The 16,090-nt window shown below is 41.4% G+C and overlaps 1 protein-coding gene across 1 annotated transcript in view; it reads right to left on the bottom strand.

Moving 5' to 3' along the window:
* Positions 1-14,474, bottom strand: part of TBC1D22B (TBC1 domain family member 22B) — a 66,377-nt gene extending 51,903 nt beyond the window's left edge. The window contains exons 1-3 of the mRNA XM_028478850.2: positions 14,267-14,474; positions 13,595-14,014; positions 878-934 (exon numbers count right to left, since the gene is read on the bottom strand). Coding sequence (XP_028334651.1) covers positions 878-934; positions 13,595-13,650 — 113 coding nt within the window. The 5' untranslated portion in view covers positions 13,651-14,014; positions 14,267-14,474. The remainder of the gene's footprint in view (positions 1-877; positions 935-13,594; positions 14,015-14,266) is intronic.
* Positions 14,475-16,090: the final 1,616 nt, after the last annotated feature.

Genomic DNA, 16,090 nt, shown 5'->3' with positions numbered 1-16,090 from the left:
ATCACACAGGCCCCCGAAGGATGAGAACCTAGGTCTCCTATACCTCTCAAATCATTCAGCTTTCACTACAAGCAACAACTTTCCTACAAATAAGTCTCTAAGATTAAGCCTGCTCAAAGATAGAGGCAAAAGTTCTTAGAACATGCAAGAAGACGACCCATCTCCTCATTTAAATTTATGGTGGCTGAATGATGGCCTATGAGAGAAAGATGTGATAAAGCGATAATTGGGGGTACAAATACACACCCACATATATTGGATTTAATTAGGGTCTCTGTTGTGTTAGAAAATAATTTACTAGAACTTTACTAGAAGAAACAGCCTTCAGGACAGGGGGTGGAGTGGGATTTAAAAAAAAAAAAAGAGAAAAGAAAAAAAAGAAATAGTCTCCAGGGAGCTTTTAACTCCATTGTCTGGCTGGGTTTCCTTGAGTGTGTCAAAGAGAAAGAGGACCTGAAAACTGCCAGCCCCACAGTTATGTTCTATTTGCCTCAATTCTCAGAGAATAAGGAAGAGGGCAGACCTATATATATATATTCAGAAGCAATGGGCCCCAGAAACCAGAAGAAGGTCATCACTCATTCAATTTCAGGACAATATTTAATCAATAAAGACCTTCTCATGGAACAGAGAATCCAACACCAAACCCCTACAAATACCAGCTTCCAAAATAAGAAAAAAATCTCTGATGTAAGTTAATTTTCCACTTAATAATGTACTGCTTAGAGGTAAGAAGATTGCTCATCTTCTGATCCAAAATAGAGCAGAGGAGACGCTAGAAAAGGTCCAAGTGGAAACTGTCATTTCAACAAAGTAGGGGAGGGTTTCGGGGTTTTAGGAGAAGTACATGCATGAAAGGAAAAATATCTTGACTTACTTTTTGGTGAGCCGAGGGTCCAAAGGAGGGTGCTGTGCTCCATACACGGGTTGGATGCTAAAAGCAAGGAAAAAAGGAAGAAGCAAGTTGTCAGGAAAGTAAATATGTTGGGTGAGTACCACCTGAATCACAACATTGGAAGGGACTTTGAGAAGCAGGTTGCCTCCAAGAACAACTATACCCAAGCCAAAGGATAGCACCCTACTCTTTAAAAAAAAATGTTCATCTTCCCTGGTGAGGTTTCAGTGCCCTACGTAACTGACTGTCAGGAAGTTCTATCTGTAAAGAAGGCAGCATGGAAAGGCTTTAGAGTTGGAGAGAACAGAGTTCAAATGCCAGTTGTGGCATCTACTATCTCTATAAACTTGCATTAAATTACCTGACCACTTTGAATATGCTTTCTCATCTATAAAATTGGAATATCACCTACCCCAAAGGACCACTTGGACTACAAGACAGTGAAGCAACATCACAAATCAAAAGTAGGGTGACCCACGGGACTCTCACACACCGCTGGTAGGGGTATAAAGAGATACGACCACTTCAAAAAAGTTTGGCTGTATCTAGGAAGAACAAAATATGCATACCCTAAGACCCAGTATTTTCACTCCCAAATATATATCTTTAGAGAAATATATAGATATGTGTATCAAGAGATACATATAAAAGTGTCCATAGCATTATGGATCCTTTTAGCCCCAAACTAGAAATAACCCAAGTGTCTATCAACAGAGAAATAAACTGTCATGTGTTCACATAATAGAATACTTTACAGCAACGTAAATAAATGGAGTAAGGCTGAAAGTAATGTGAATGGATCTTACAAATGTCATGTTGAGCAAAAAAGCAAAGAATAAAAGAGTAGATAATGTATAATTATATATATATATATATATATATATATACACACTTCAGAAACTGACAAAAATGATTTCTGTTGTTTAGGGATGCATCCATAGTAGTAACACTATAAAGAAAGCAAGGAGTGATTAACATAAAATGACGTGGTTATCACTGGGAGGAAGGAAGGAGGTGTGAGAGAGAACAGACACAGGAGGATTCTGGGGTGTTCACTTTGAGGTTATTTATCAAGTATTATACCAAACAATTGTTTCATGTCCTTTTCTGTAGTAGTTCACAGTTTTAAAAAAAAGAAAAAAAGAGTGACCTGAAAATAATTGTTCATCAAGCCAAACTGTTAAGTACAAAGGTGACAGAAAAACATGTTTCAATATGTAAGAACTCAGGGAATATGGTCTCCCTGACTCCTTCCTGAAGAAACTACTAGAGGAAAAACTTCTATTAATAATGAAATAAATGGAGAAACTATGGCAAAAGGACTGATGGAGAGCATTTAATTGATTTTACCTTAAGCCTGAGTCTTAAATTTGAGGCTTTATGGTTGCAGAAGAGAATGTAAAAATAATGTAATTGGCAAATGTTAAAGTGGGATGGAGGAAAAAGTAGATTGAAATAAGTAGACTGATTTCCTCATCTTTTACTGACAAGGCTCAAAAGATATTTAAAGCTGATAGCTCAAGTAATATAGGTATAAGTATGTTTCAAGATATAAAATAAAACTAAGAAAAATAATATAATCAACTAAAAGCAAGTGAGGAGGAGGCAGGAAATATAACTACTAATTTCATCATTACTCATGGCAGGGAGTCAACAGATACTGTCTGAAGAAATATGGTAAAAAGTTATACGCAATCACTAGAATAAAAAGATAAACCTTTCAAATCATCAGAATATACACACGCACATCCACCTCCCAAAGCAAGTACTGTCCTGATAGTGAAAGATTTTTTTAAAAGAAAATATTAAAAATGGAACTAAAACCAAATATATCAGTCTTTCCAATAAATATAAATGGGCTAAACTTTCTTATTAAAAGAAAAAGGATTATTATCAATGGGGCTGGTTAAATAAATTACAGTACATCTGTTAAAAAGAATTAGGCAGTTCTATATCCACTGACATGAAACATTCATTGAAAAAAGATGCAGAGGGGCTCTTCCCTGGTGGTGCAGTGGTTGAGAATCCGCCTGCCAATGCAGGGGACATGGGTTCGACCCCTGGTCTGGGAAGATCCCACATGCTGCAGAGCAACTGAGCCCATGTGCCACATCTACTGAGCCTGCACTCTAGAGCCCGCAAGCCACAACTACTGAGCCCATGTGCCACAACTACTGAAGCCCGCGCACCCTAGAGCCTGTGCTCCACAACAAGAGAAGCCACTGCAATGAGAAGCCCGTGCACCACAATGAAGAGTAGCCCTCGCTCTCCGCAGCTAGAGAAAGCCCGCATGCAGCAACGAAGACTCAATACAGCCAAAAATAAATAAATAAATAAATTTATTTATTTTTTTTAAGAAAAAAGATGCAGAATTATATGCATAATACTTCCATTTTTGTAAAAATCTTTAAAATAAAATATATCCACATAATTATATATGACTATGTCTATGTATTTATAGAGTATCTCTGAAAGAACACACAAGACACCAGTAGCAGTGGTATGGAAGTGGAACTGATGACTGGAGGGCCCTGTGACAGAGACTTAGTTTTCAGTGCAAACCTTTTTGTACCTTTTTGAATTAGTACTGCGTACATTATCACCTTTTTAAGAAATAAATTAAGCAATCTTAAGAGGGTTGGGAGGTTTAAATGGGATAATGTGTAAAAAGCCCTTCAGCACAGTTCCTGCAGGTAGTAACACTAGCAAGTGGTGAGGTGAACGCTGCCTGGCACACACTCAGCGCTTAAGAAATGTTGGTTTTCTTCCTCCTTCCAATTTTCGTAATTTATTCCTTACCTAACATTTAGAAAATAGAACAAGTTTACCAAGTACCTACTTTGACATAACAGATGTGATCCTAAAGTTGCTTTTAAATAAAAATGTAGCCAATTCACATTGATTTCTACTAAGATTCCAAAGGGAATATTCTTTATTTTTTTAAACATCTTCATTGGAGTATAACTGCTTTACAATGGTGTGTTAGTTTCTGCTGTATAACAAAGTGAATCAGCTATACATATACATATATCCCCATATCTCCTCCCTCTTCTGTCTCCCTCCCACCCTCCCTATCCCACCCCTGTAGGTGGTCACACAGCATGGAGCTGATCTCCCTTTGCTATGTGGCTGCTTCCCACTAGCTATCTATTTTACATTTGGTAGTATATATAAATCCATGCCACTCTCTCACTTCCTCCCAGCTTACCCTTCCCCCTCCCCATGTCTTCAAGTCCATTCCCTACGTCTGCGTCTTTATTGTGTTAGCATGCGGTATTTGTTTTTCTCTTTCTGACTAACTTCACTCTGTATGACAGACTATAGGTCCATCCACCTCAGTACAAATAACTCAATTTCGTTTGCTTTTATGGCTTAGTAATATTCCATTGTATATATGTGCAACATCTTTTTTATCCATTCATCTGTTGATGGACACTTAGGTTGCTTCCATGTCCTGGCTATTGTAAATAGAGGTGCAATGAACATTGTGGTACATAACTCTTTTTGAATTATGGTTTTCTCAGGGTATATGCCCAGTAGTGGGATTGCTGGGTTGTATGGTAGTTCTATATTTAGTTTTTAAGGAACATCCATACTGTTCTCCACAGTGGCTGTATCAATTTACATTCCCACCAACAGGGCCAGAGGTTCCCCAAAGGGAATATTCTTGTGTACAATCTTTAGTTATGACTATGTCCCTGACCTTTTTAGTTGTAAGAATCCCTACTCCCTAAACTTCTCTGGAAGGTTAAGTAATTTGTAAATTAACCATCACATGTAGGACCACAGAAATACAAACAGTACTACTTGAATGTATTTATAGAGTTTCCTAGGCAGAGGAAAAGAAGAGAGAAAATACGAGGGATTAAAGAATACAGGAAAGTTTGGCTTAGAGAGAGAAAGCTCAGACAAAACAAAAAGCACAAACAAACTAGAAAACCCAAAGGGCCACTGATTTCTATTTTAATGTTTGCAAATACTCTTGCGTACACCTGAACTCTCCAAGTCCATAAGCTTCTATGTTAGTAAAATACAAACGATCAGAGAATAAACTTTGCAGGAAGATCTCAATGGGCAAGTTGGGTTGGGTGACTGAGTAGAAAAATATGGGAGAATCCTTAGGTTCTCTCCATAAATGAGTATTACCACCTGCCAGTAATCCATGCAGAAAAAAAACAATCCTAATTGTGCAGGTTTAAAGGCCAAAGGCCATCAATTACCATCCAGGAAAGGGATCTTAAAATCATGGTAGGCTATTTTTTAAAGATGCCAGCTGGCACAGCCAGAAAGGCCAAGATAAATGATGCACTTCATCAGCAAAGGTATCAGAGCATAAATTGAACTTGTTAACATATTCTTGAACTAAACCATGATGTATCTGTGCCGGGAACACTTTGTATAATTTATCAGTTTACTGAATCTCAAAAAGGAGAAGCAAGAAGTTAGAAAAAGAAGAGAAGCCCAGATGATCACAGAGACTAAATGAAGACAGACGGAAAGAGCCTGGTGATTAAGGTGCTCAATTTCCTGGCATGTATAATTCACCTATCAACCTGTACCATCCACTCCTCCCAAACCCAAACTCAACTCTAGAGCAGGCTGGTCTCCACTCCACCTTCCAAAACACCTTAAATACTAAACTGGGCTCTTCTGCCTATGCTATTTTCAAAATCTTATCCATCCTAAAATACTCCTTCAAATTCTACACCCACTGCCCCATGAGACCTTCTCTGAGCATCCACTAACCCATTCCTTCTCTGATTCCCTAAAATGCAGACATCAGGGCTTATATTGCTTTTAAAAAAAATAAGCTATTTTTAAAAATAAACTAGATTTAGATCATAATATAGGGTACGCCCAGGTAGGTGCTTAACACCTACATAAGAAATAAGACATTATCGGACTTCCCTGGCAGTTCAGTGGTTAAGACTCTGTGCTTCCAATGCAGGGGACGTGGGTTTGATCCCTGGTCAGGGAACTAAGATCCCACATGCCGCGTGGCACAGCCAAAAAAAAAGAAAAGAAATAAGACATTATGGTGTTGAAACCCCAGCACAACCCTTCCTCCCCTCCTAGGAAACCATTTTATTGAATCTGGCGTTTTTCACCCTCATTTTTGTTTTTACATTTTCTATGTATGTATCCCTAAACAATATATAGTGTTGCTTTGCATGTTTTAAAGACTTTATATAAATGACATCATACTGTATTTATGACTTACTTTGACGCTAAATCATAAATGCTACTTTAAATACTACTTAATTTCATGGCTGGCTGGCTGATTTCTCCAACACAAATTTAAAAAACATTTGCTCTACCACAAATGTAAAAGGCATTTAATTCACATTTTCAAACACAAAGAAAAGTACAGAGAAAGATATAACATCCATGAACCCATCACTCTGACTTAATAAATATTAGCACTTGTCACATTTCTTTTTTTTAGAAAATAAAGCGTTAGAGAGACTCCTGAAGTCCCAGTTGCAGTCCCCAGACCCATTCCCCTGCCTCCCCAAGAGATAACCACTACCCTGAAGTGGGTACAAAATCCTTCCCATCTGCTTTTATACTTTTACATATATTCATGTATCCATAAACAACATATAGTATCTTTTTTATGTTTTAAAACTTTACATAAAAGACTACATGTACATATTGGTCTAGGTCTTGCTTTTCTCACTCAACAATGTGTTTTTACCCAGCTCTGCGTTTAAGTTTTTCTGATTACAAAAGTAACATATGTTAAGTGGAAAAACTGGAAAGGCAATAATACGCAGCATCCTCACCAGGGGAAGCTGTGCTGCCAAGGAGATTCTCAGCTTCTACTGAGCAGTGGTGGCACCATGTCTTTTTCTGTAGTCCCCTCACCACCTGGCAGAGCATGACACACACCAGCAGGCACTTAACAATCCTTAGTGAGTCAAGGCTGGAACTATACAAAACCCAGGCCTCTGTTTAAGCTGACTCTTGTCTAGCTAGACCTAAAAACAAGAGGCAATCACACTGCCTCTCAGAGAAATCACACTGCACACACAGAGAAAAGAATGCCACAGGCTGTGCTACAACGAAGACAAAATGAAGCAAAAATCTCGGTCAACCTCCGTTGTTCTCTTCAATAAACCAAAGGATGTATTGGCATAGCTGGTTCACGTAGTCGGAACTGTGCAAAAAGTTTGGCAGGAAAAAATCAACAGGTGTTTGTTCAGCACTGACAGAGGAGCTAAAGCAAACATGGAACAGAGCTATCCAATTTAAAGCCAAACATGCTGGCAATCAATGCAGGGTCACACACTCACTTGATGGAAGTCTTCCAGAACTGGCTGTTTCAGGGATAATTCAGTATCTCCTAGTCACTGACTTTATCAATAAAGCATTTCCAAGCTAAGAATAGGTTGTAATGTACCTGCCCAGACAGGCTGGGACCATTACACCGAGTCTACTATCAGATTCATTAGTGTTATGAAAAATGACCAAATGACAGAGACGGTTTCAGTTAAAAATCCATGGGCTCCTAAGTAATTCAAGTGATTAGACACTTTTCTCAACTTCACTGAATGTTAAAAGAGCTCCTTGACTTTCACAATAAACACTTTTGCTTAAAAAGAGGGAGAAGCCCTTCCCAGAAGGATTGGAAATAAGAACGTGGGAAATGAGCCCAGCTTTGGCTCACATTTGTCTCTCCTACTCCAAGTCTCATCCGCATCTTTTCAACGGCAGCGTCCACACCCTTGGACTGGATGAGGTGCTTGGACAGATGGTGTCTAAATCTTAGCAGAGATTGAGGGAAGGAGGAAGCAGCAGCAGAGTGTGGACCAGGAGTCAAGAAATTTACAGTGTCCTTTGGGGCAAGTCACGTTCCCGCTCTGGCCTCAGTTTCCTCACTGGCAGTGCTCTTAGGGTGGAATTCTAACATTCTACAATTTCGTGACACTCAGATGTTCAGTGGGGCCAGTGAAACACTGCTTTCAAAAGCACAAGATAGAAAAACCCACTTTCGGCGCCCCCCCACCCCGCCCCAATCTACTCTTACCTATCAATCATGCTTTTGTGAGTGACAGAGCAAAAGAGAAATATCCAGTGACACGAGTTGGAGTTGGCAAGTTTAACATTCAACGTCAGAACTGGTAAGAGCCTCAGAGCTCACTTAATCCAGACTTCTCATTTCATAGATAAGAAAACTGAGCATGGAGTAGTTAGTACGTTGTCCAAAAATGTGGCTTTTTCTGAGGATAGGACACCACAATCTTACCTGACCACCCAAGCCAGAAACCTGAAGGTGACATCTCTTTGGCACCTCCTTCTCCCTTACTCCTCAAATCCAATGATTTATCAAGTCCTGTAGATATTCCCAAACTTGTCCTTTATTGCCATTGCCCTAGTCCAAGCCCTCTCAACCTCTCCCTCTACTAACTGCAGTAGCCTCCTAACTACAGCTGACTTGAACAATAGGGATTAGGGGCACCGACTCCACTCACAGCAGGGAGACCAGTTAGGAAGGTATAGCAGTGGTCCAGGCAAGAGAGGACTCAGTCTGATCCTGGTAGTAGGGGGAGAAGTGGTGAGAACCGCTCATATTCAGGATATATTTTGACAAGCCAACACAGGACTTGTAATGAACTGGATGTGGCAGGAAGATAAAGAGAAGGATGAAAGACATTAGGATTTTTGGTCTGAGGAACTTGGTCAATGGGCCATTAAGTGAGATGGACAGAACAGCTTTGCAGGAGTGGGCAGATGTGGAAATCAAGAGTTCTGCTTGGATGTGTTACGTGAGAGATGCTATTAGACAGCAAAACAGAGATGCATTAATTGTTCAGCATCCAGGGACTTCCCTGGCAGTCCAGTGGTTAAGACTCCGCACTTCTACTGCAGGGGGCACAGGTTCGATCCCTAGTCGGGGAACTAAGATCCCACATGCCTCATGGTGTGGCCAAAAAAAAAAAAAAATTGTTCAGTATCCATACGGCAAAAGCATCCAGCACTAGGAATCAGGTTTCTTTCAATCTAATTCAGGGCTACTTTTCTCAGTGGTTCTCAAAGTGCAGCTCCCAGATTAGCAGTAGCGGTATCCTTTGGGAACTTCTTAGAAGCTCAACTTCTCAGGTTCCACCTCAGACCTACTGAATTGGAAACTCTGGAAGTGGGCTTCCCTGGAGGCGCAGTGGTTAAGAATCTGTCTGCCAATGTAGGAGACATGGGTTCGAGGACTGGTCCGGGAAGATCCCACATGCCGTGGAGCAGCTAAGCCCGTGAGCCACGGCCGCTGAGCCTGTGCTCTAGAGCCTTTGAGCCATAGCTACAGAAGCCCGCGTCCCTAGAGCCTGTGCTCCGCAACAAGAGAAGCCACTGCAATGAGAAGCCCACGCACCACAATGAACAAACATGCAATGGAGCCAAAAATTAATTAATTATTTAATTTTAAAAAAAAAGAAACTCTGGAAGTGGGGCCTGGCAATCTATGTTTTTTTGTTTTTGGGGGTTTCTTTTTGCGGTACGCGGGCCCCTCACTTTTGTGGCCTCTCCTGTTGCAGAGCGCAGGCTCCGGATGCGCAGGCTCAGCGGCCATGGCTCATGGCCCTAGCCGCTCCCCGGCATGTGGGATCTTCCTGGACCGGGGCACGAACCCGTGTCCCCTGAATCGGCAGGCGGACTCCCAACCACTGCGCCACCAGGAAAGCCCTGGCAATCTATGTTTTAACGAGCCTTCCAGGTGTCTCATTAAAGTTTGAGAACCATTGCTCAAAATCATACTCTTCATCGCTAACGAACACCTGACAGCCACAGAGACCCTGCATTAGGCTTCTCTGTGCCTCCGTAAACCCTCTGCCTAATTAACAACAGGTGGTATTTTTTTCCACCCAGGACTCACTGGGGGCTCCAGACACACCACTGATCAGTTTCTCAATTCCAGTTTCAGAAACTAGAGCAAGTAGGAGAAACAAATAAAAATAGGAGCTACTGTAATCACAACTATCATTTTCATAATGGCTAATATTAGTGAGTACCTTCTATGTACTTTCTATGCATTATCTCATTTAATCCTCATAACAGCCTTATAAGGTAAACATTCTGTCCCCATTTTACAGATGAGGAAACTAAGGCACAAAGAGGTTAAGTAACTGCCCAAGGTCACACAGTTAGAAAGTGGCAGAGCTGGGATTTGAAACCAGGCAGTCAGGTTCCAGAGCTTGCATTCTTTTTTGTTTTTTCTCCTTTTTTGGAGATATGATTGACATATAACATTGTGTAAGTTTAAGATGTACATTCTGTTGGTTCAGTACACTTACAGTTGCCCTCCTAAGTTTGATCCACGGTTGGCTGAATCTACGGATGGATGTGGAACCCACGGATATTGAGGGCCAACCATTCTGCCATTTCATATAAAGGACTTGAGCATCTGCAGATTTTGGTATCTGAGGGGTCCTGGAACCAATCCCCCCCCAGACACTGAGGGCTGACTGTACTGCAATATGATTACCACTGTCGCATTGGCTAACACCTCTATCATGTCACATAATTACCATTTCTTCTTTGTGGTTAGAACAATTAAGATCTAGTCTCTTAGCTACTTTAAAGTTTATAACAGAGTGTTGTTGACTATACTCACTATGCTGTCCATTAACTCTCCAGAACTTATTTACCTACTAGTTTCAAGTTTCCAGAGTCTGTATTCTTAACTACATGGTACATACTATGTCCTGTCTTCCTAGGCATCCACACAAGGACCATTTGATGTATTAAGTACATGGGGCTCTTATGAATAACTGAAAGAACTTAAAAAAGATGTTTAATTCCATCAAAATACCATATGACCCAGCAATTCCACTCCTACATATACTCAAAAGAATAGAAAACATACTTTCACACAAAAACCTGCACATGAATTTCATAGCATTATTCATAATAGCCAAAAAGTGGAAACAACCCTAATGTCCATCAACTAATGAATGGATAAACAAAATGAGGTACTTCCATGCAAGGAATATTATTTAGCCATTAAAGGAATGAAATACTGATACATGCCACAACATGAATGAGTCTTGAAAACATTACACTTAATAAAAGAAACCAGGCACAAAAGGCTTCATATCACATTATGCCATTTACATGAAATGTTCAGAATAGGTAAATCCATAGAAACAGAAAGATTAGTGGTTGCCAGGGACCAGATGGAGGAAGGGATGGGGAGTGACTACTAATGGCTATGAGGTTTCTTTTCGGGGTGATGAAAATGTTTTGAAATTAGTGGTGATGGCTGCACAAAACCATTTATACTCTAGATGAATATACTGAATACCACTGAATTATACACTTTAAAAGGGTGAATTTTTATGATATGTGAATTATCTCAATAAAGCTATTATTTTTACATAAGGATGTTTAATTCATTTTGAACTTGAGGCTATTTTACTACATAAAATTCCTATTTGTTGTAATTAAGGTTGCTGGACCATGATCAAAGAAACTGAAGGTAATCTGCCATCTCTTTGAATTTTTACCTTTCAATTTGCAAAGAGTAAACTAGTTTCACTTCTAGGTTGCCATGGACCTAGACACAGTTATCTGTGTCATTTCCCCAACCAGAGAAAGTTTTTCTTCAGTATGACTGAAAGAGTACAAATGCAAAAGTTCTGTTCTTGAGAAAATGTCCTAATACTTTCCTTAAATCAAAGCACTTTCTATCTAAAAGAACTTTAGTTTTCTCCCATAACCGGGGGCTCCTGGGGCTTCCCTGCTAAAAGCACACAGCTGAACAATGTTTGTCTTCAACAAGCAAGGTACTATTATGAATTTTGGCAACATTTTAATGCCTTAAGATAAACAATGAAAATAAATACCTAGCACTGGAGTAAGGATCAGAGAAACATTCTTTTAAATGTTTACTTTATCTAATAATAACAGTAATACTAATAACTAGTATTTATCGAGCAACTATAATGCGCTAAATAAAACTGTCCTAGGTTCTTTACAAATACGGTGTTTAATTCAGTACTCACAGGAACCTTTAAGAAAGTACTTTTATCCTCATTTCACAGATAAGCAAACTGAGGCCTAAAGAGATTAAGTAAATCATTTGCCCTTGATCACACCGATAACAGTCCCATAATAATCCAAGTCTTTCAGAACTCAAATGTTCTCTCTTCTCTTCCTGTATATTCCTCTTCAAAATGAAAAAGGAAGCCAGAAACTTGAAGAAACTGAAAAGACTCCTCTTCCTATCTCACAAAAGTAGTGCTTTGCAAAAAAGATGACTGTTTCTACAATCCAAAAGAGGAAATATGAAAACAAAAACGGTTAATAACGACCAGCAGTCAGTAGGCACAACATACTTTGCCATGTCCCACATCTCAAACACTGCTTCCTGATTTAACAGTTTTCCCATAGGTTCTGATTATAACCTTCAGATGTCAAAATTTAATGATCTCACCATGGAAATCCCCAGAGAACAGCAGTTAATGAGACTGGAGAGCTCCCTAGACCAGGAAGGAAAAAGAATCAGTTGGCAGGAAGTGGTGCCTATCTAAAAACATAGAAGTCTTTAGCATTAATATTAACACTGTGATTCCACAGCACTTTAACCTGAAGCTATTTCTGCATTCCCCTGTATTACTTAAAGTTGATCTCCAGATATCTAACAGGATCCTAAATAAAATAAGACTGCTGTATAGCAACCACTGACGCTCATTTCTCTCTTGCTATTAAAAAAAAAAAAAAGCCACAGGTTTAAAGGATTATCCCTGAATCAATCAATAAGGAAGGGTAGCACGTGGGGCACAACCAAACATGAATTTCATTATCAAGTAGACTGTGGCTGTCAGAAATCTTAAATTTAAGAATGAATTATACACTCCTTTTACTCCTTAGGACTACCCCCAAACAAATTTAAACTATAAACCAACAGTAGACTGACCAATGTACAACTGCTAAGAGACTCAACATATACCAAAAAGGGGGTGATGGTGGGAGTGGAGAGTAACTTAGAAAGTCTGTTCTCCTACTAAACAATTTAATGCAAGAAGTACATTACCAGGCAGAGGGGAAGAGGTCACTTGGGGTTGATCAAATCCTTAGAAAACGCTAAAGAAATATTCTCAACTCTAGGTCACCCTGTAATAATTCCTAACGGGAAAGGGCCAACTCAAGATAAAGTAAGGTCGAGCTTAAGAATTTTCCTCACTTTTCTTGTCCCCCCGCAGACGCTCCCACCAGAACTTTTTTGGGAGTCCAGGAGAAAAATTCGTACGTGCAGAGCTGGGGGAGCAACGGAAGGGGCCATCCTCGTGCAAAACAACCACCTGTGCGCGGTGGAGACCCCCCCCTCCCCCCACGAAGGAGTTCTGTTTAAAGTGAAAAGCAGCTCTGGGGATGGCCTTCCAAACCCAGGATCGACACTGATTATTCACCCAATTCCACTGTCCCCTATGCCCGAACTCCGACCACCTCCCGGCCGAGGGGAGCCCCTCCAGAGCCCTACGCCCCCAGTCCCGGATCTGCTCCCACACCCAGCCACCTCCAAAGCTCGGTGCCCGCTCCTTTGCCTGACAGCTGTCCTCCCGCCACCAGGCAGCCCCAGCTCCCCCCGCCCAGGTTCCGCAAACCAGGCTTCTTGGGTCGCTGACGCCCCAGGCCCGCGGGATTTAGGGCTTAGGATCTGGAAGGGTTTGGTCCAATCCCCTCTTCTCAGCGTCCTAGGCTCACCTCCCCGGTAGCTTGGCGCTCCTCTTCCAAAACTGCTTGCTGTTCTCGGCGGCCATTGCTCCGGCCCGGGGAAGGCCTTGTAGGCTGGCCAGGGGGGTACCCAGCGAGATGCCCCCAGGACCCCGCAATCGCAGGGCCAGCCCAGGCCGCTTCCCCGCTGCCGGTCACCCTCTCCCAGCTCCCGGGGGCGCCATCTTGGATGTGGGCACCCTCCCACCCAGCGCCGCTGCCATTGGTGGGCTGCGCAGGCTGTGGTCAGACAGACCAATCGGGAGCTGGAATCCTGCAGGCCGCTGAAGCCGAACGGTAACGTCAGGGGCTGGGCACACAGGTGAACCGGGCAGGCGGAGCTTGGACGAGCCGGGAGGCGGGGCTGAAAGTTCCTTAACCCAGGCAGGAGAAGCAGGTAAAGAAAGGGACCTATGGGAAGGAGGAGAGGGTGCTGTTTTCTTTGAGGGTAATGAGGTTCCTGAGTCTAATATTTTTTGGAAAGAGAGAGCATATAGATTTATATACATAAATCTTTGACCTAAAAATAAAGGCCCATGTGTTGGTTGCAGCCCATTTTTAACATCTCCCAACTCAACGACACTCTAGTTATTACCTTCTCCCCTCCCCCGTTCCGTTCGGACCCTGATATATTTTAATCTGTGGAGGAAGATCGATACTGACCCGATGGCCCAGAGTTGCTAACTGTTCAACACGTGAGTAACGGTTGGTTCACAAGAGCCTCGCTCTCCTCGGGTAATTGATCACTATTAAAGGACTTGTGCTGTAGGTGAAATTCAAATGATCAAATCTCTGTTTCAACCAATAACTGTCACTTTCTGACTATGAGAACCCAGATGCTGACAAACTGTTGAGGAAATATTCTTATTTTATCTATCCAGTTCAGACTACAAAGTAACATTTCTTTTTTATTTATTTATTTATTTACTTATTTGTTTTTGGCTGTGTTGGGTCTTCTTGCTGCGCACAGGCTTTCTCTAGTTGCAACGAGAAGGGGCTACTCTTCGTTTCAGTGCGTGGGCTTCTCATTGCGGTGGCTTCCCTTGTTGTGGAGCCCGGGCTCTAGGTACGCGGGCTTCAGTGGTTGTGGCTCGCAGGTTCTAGAGCGCAGGCTCAGTAGTTGTGGCTCACGAGCCCAGTTACTCCGCGGCATGTGGGATCCTCCCAGACTAGGGATCGAACCCGTGTCCCCTGCATTGGCAGGCGGATTCTTAACCACTGCGCCACCAGGGAAGTCTCGAAGTAACATTTCTTGAGAGGACATAACGCATCTCCAAGGCATGAATCACAAAAATTAAGGATGAACCCTCAAACATCCTTAATGTCCCTTATTAATCAATTATAAATCCTTCGCTCTTGAATTTATTTTCAACCTAGTTTTGACTCAGAATGAGATTTAATATTAGCATTTTGAATCCTTTGAATGTCTTGTTGGTGTTTTTTGCTCTTTTTGAGTTTCTGTGGTTATACACCACAGTGACTGAGGTGGGGCCGGGGAGGGTGGGCAGGGAGCACACCCTAGTCCAGAGTAGTTTTTGTCCCAAGGAAGGACTGATGAGATAGGCTCATCGTTCCCCACCCCCACTCCTGGTTACTGCTAGCACAGTCCTTCCACATGTTGGAAGGTCTAAAGGACCTTTTATATGCCCTCTGATGGCCCCTTTCTACACAGAAATACCTCCATTTTCAAGCTTCTTTTGTCCCCTGATTTTACAATCATGAGATTGTATGAAAAGGGCTATTTTAATTTTCTCTGAATTTCTCATCTTTTTATAGACTTTCATCTTATCTTGTCTCATAGTCACCTTTATGGGCATTTGCTCCATCAAACAAAAGCTGCTCTATCCTTTTAATCCTTTAAGCTGCCTTTCTTTGGCTCTTTTTCTTAGGATGCGGTGGCTAGCACTGCATACTGAGATCCAAAAGGCATTTCCTGAGGTTTTTGTTGAAACTGATGTTTTGTCTTCACTCTGGACCACCAGAAATTTTACTGGCATTTTGGATTTTACAAGAGCTGATGTCTTGAAGGGCTAATCTACAGCAACTTCTGATCCCTTTCCTCGGTGGCAGCTGGCAACTCAGAGTTCATTATCTTAAAGATGTCACCTGAATTGTCTCCCCCTATGTGAGCTGCCTTACACTTGTCTACCTGGCAAGTGACCTGCCACTTTCCAGCCAATTCACATAGCTTTAGAAATGTTCCAGGAGATGCCCCCTGTTGACTTGACATTTTCCTATGTGGAAAGCAGAGTATAATTTGTGTACCTAGAAATGTCTCAAAGTATTCCTTTTTCTTAATCATTTATGAAATGTTAAATAACACTGATTCCCAGGGGATGCCTTAACATTGTTCAACCCAGAGAAGCCCTTAATATTCTTACTCTTTATTTTTTACATCTAAGCCATTTTCCCATCCAAGATAAAAAAAAAGTTTACTCTACTTGTCTAGCGATAACTTTAAAAATACTCTTTGTTAGGGAAGTTGAG

This window comes from Physeter macrocephalus, chromosome 18 (assembly GCF_002837175.3).
Source record: "Physeter macrocephalus isolate SW-GA chromosome 18, ASM283717v5, whole genome shotgun sequence".
NCBI lineage: Eukaryota > Metazoa > Chordata > Mammalia > Artiodactyla > Physeteridae > Physeter > Physeter macrocephalus.
The sequence above is the reverse complement of the archived record's forward strand: the minus strand, read 5'-3'. Positions and strand labels throughout refer to the sequence as shown.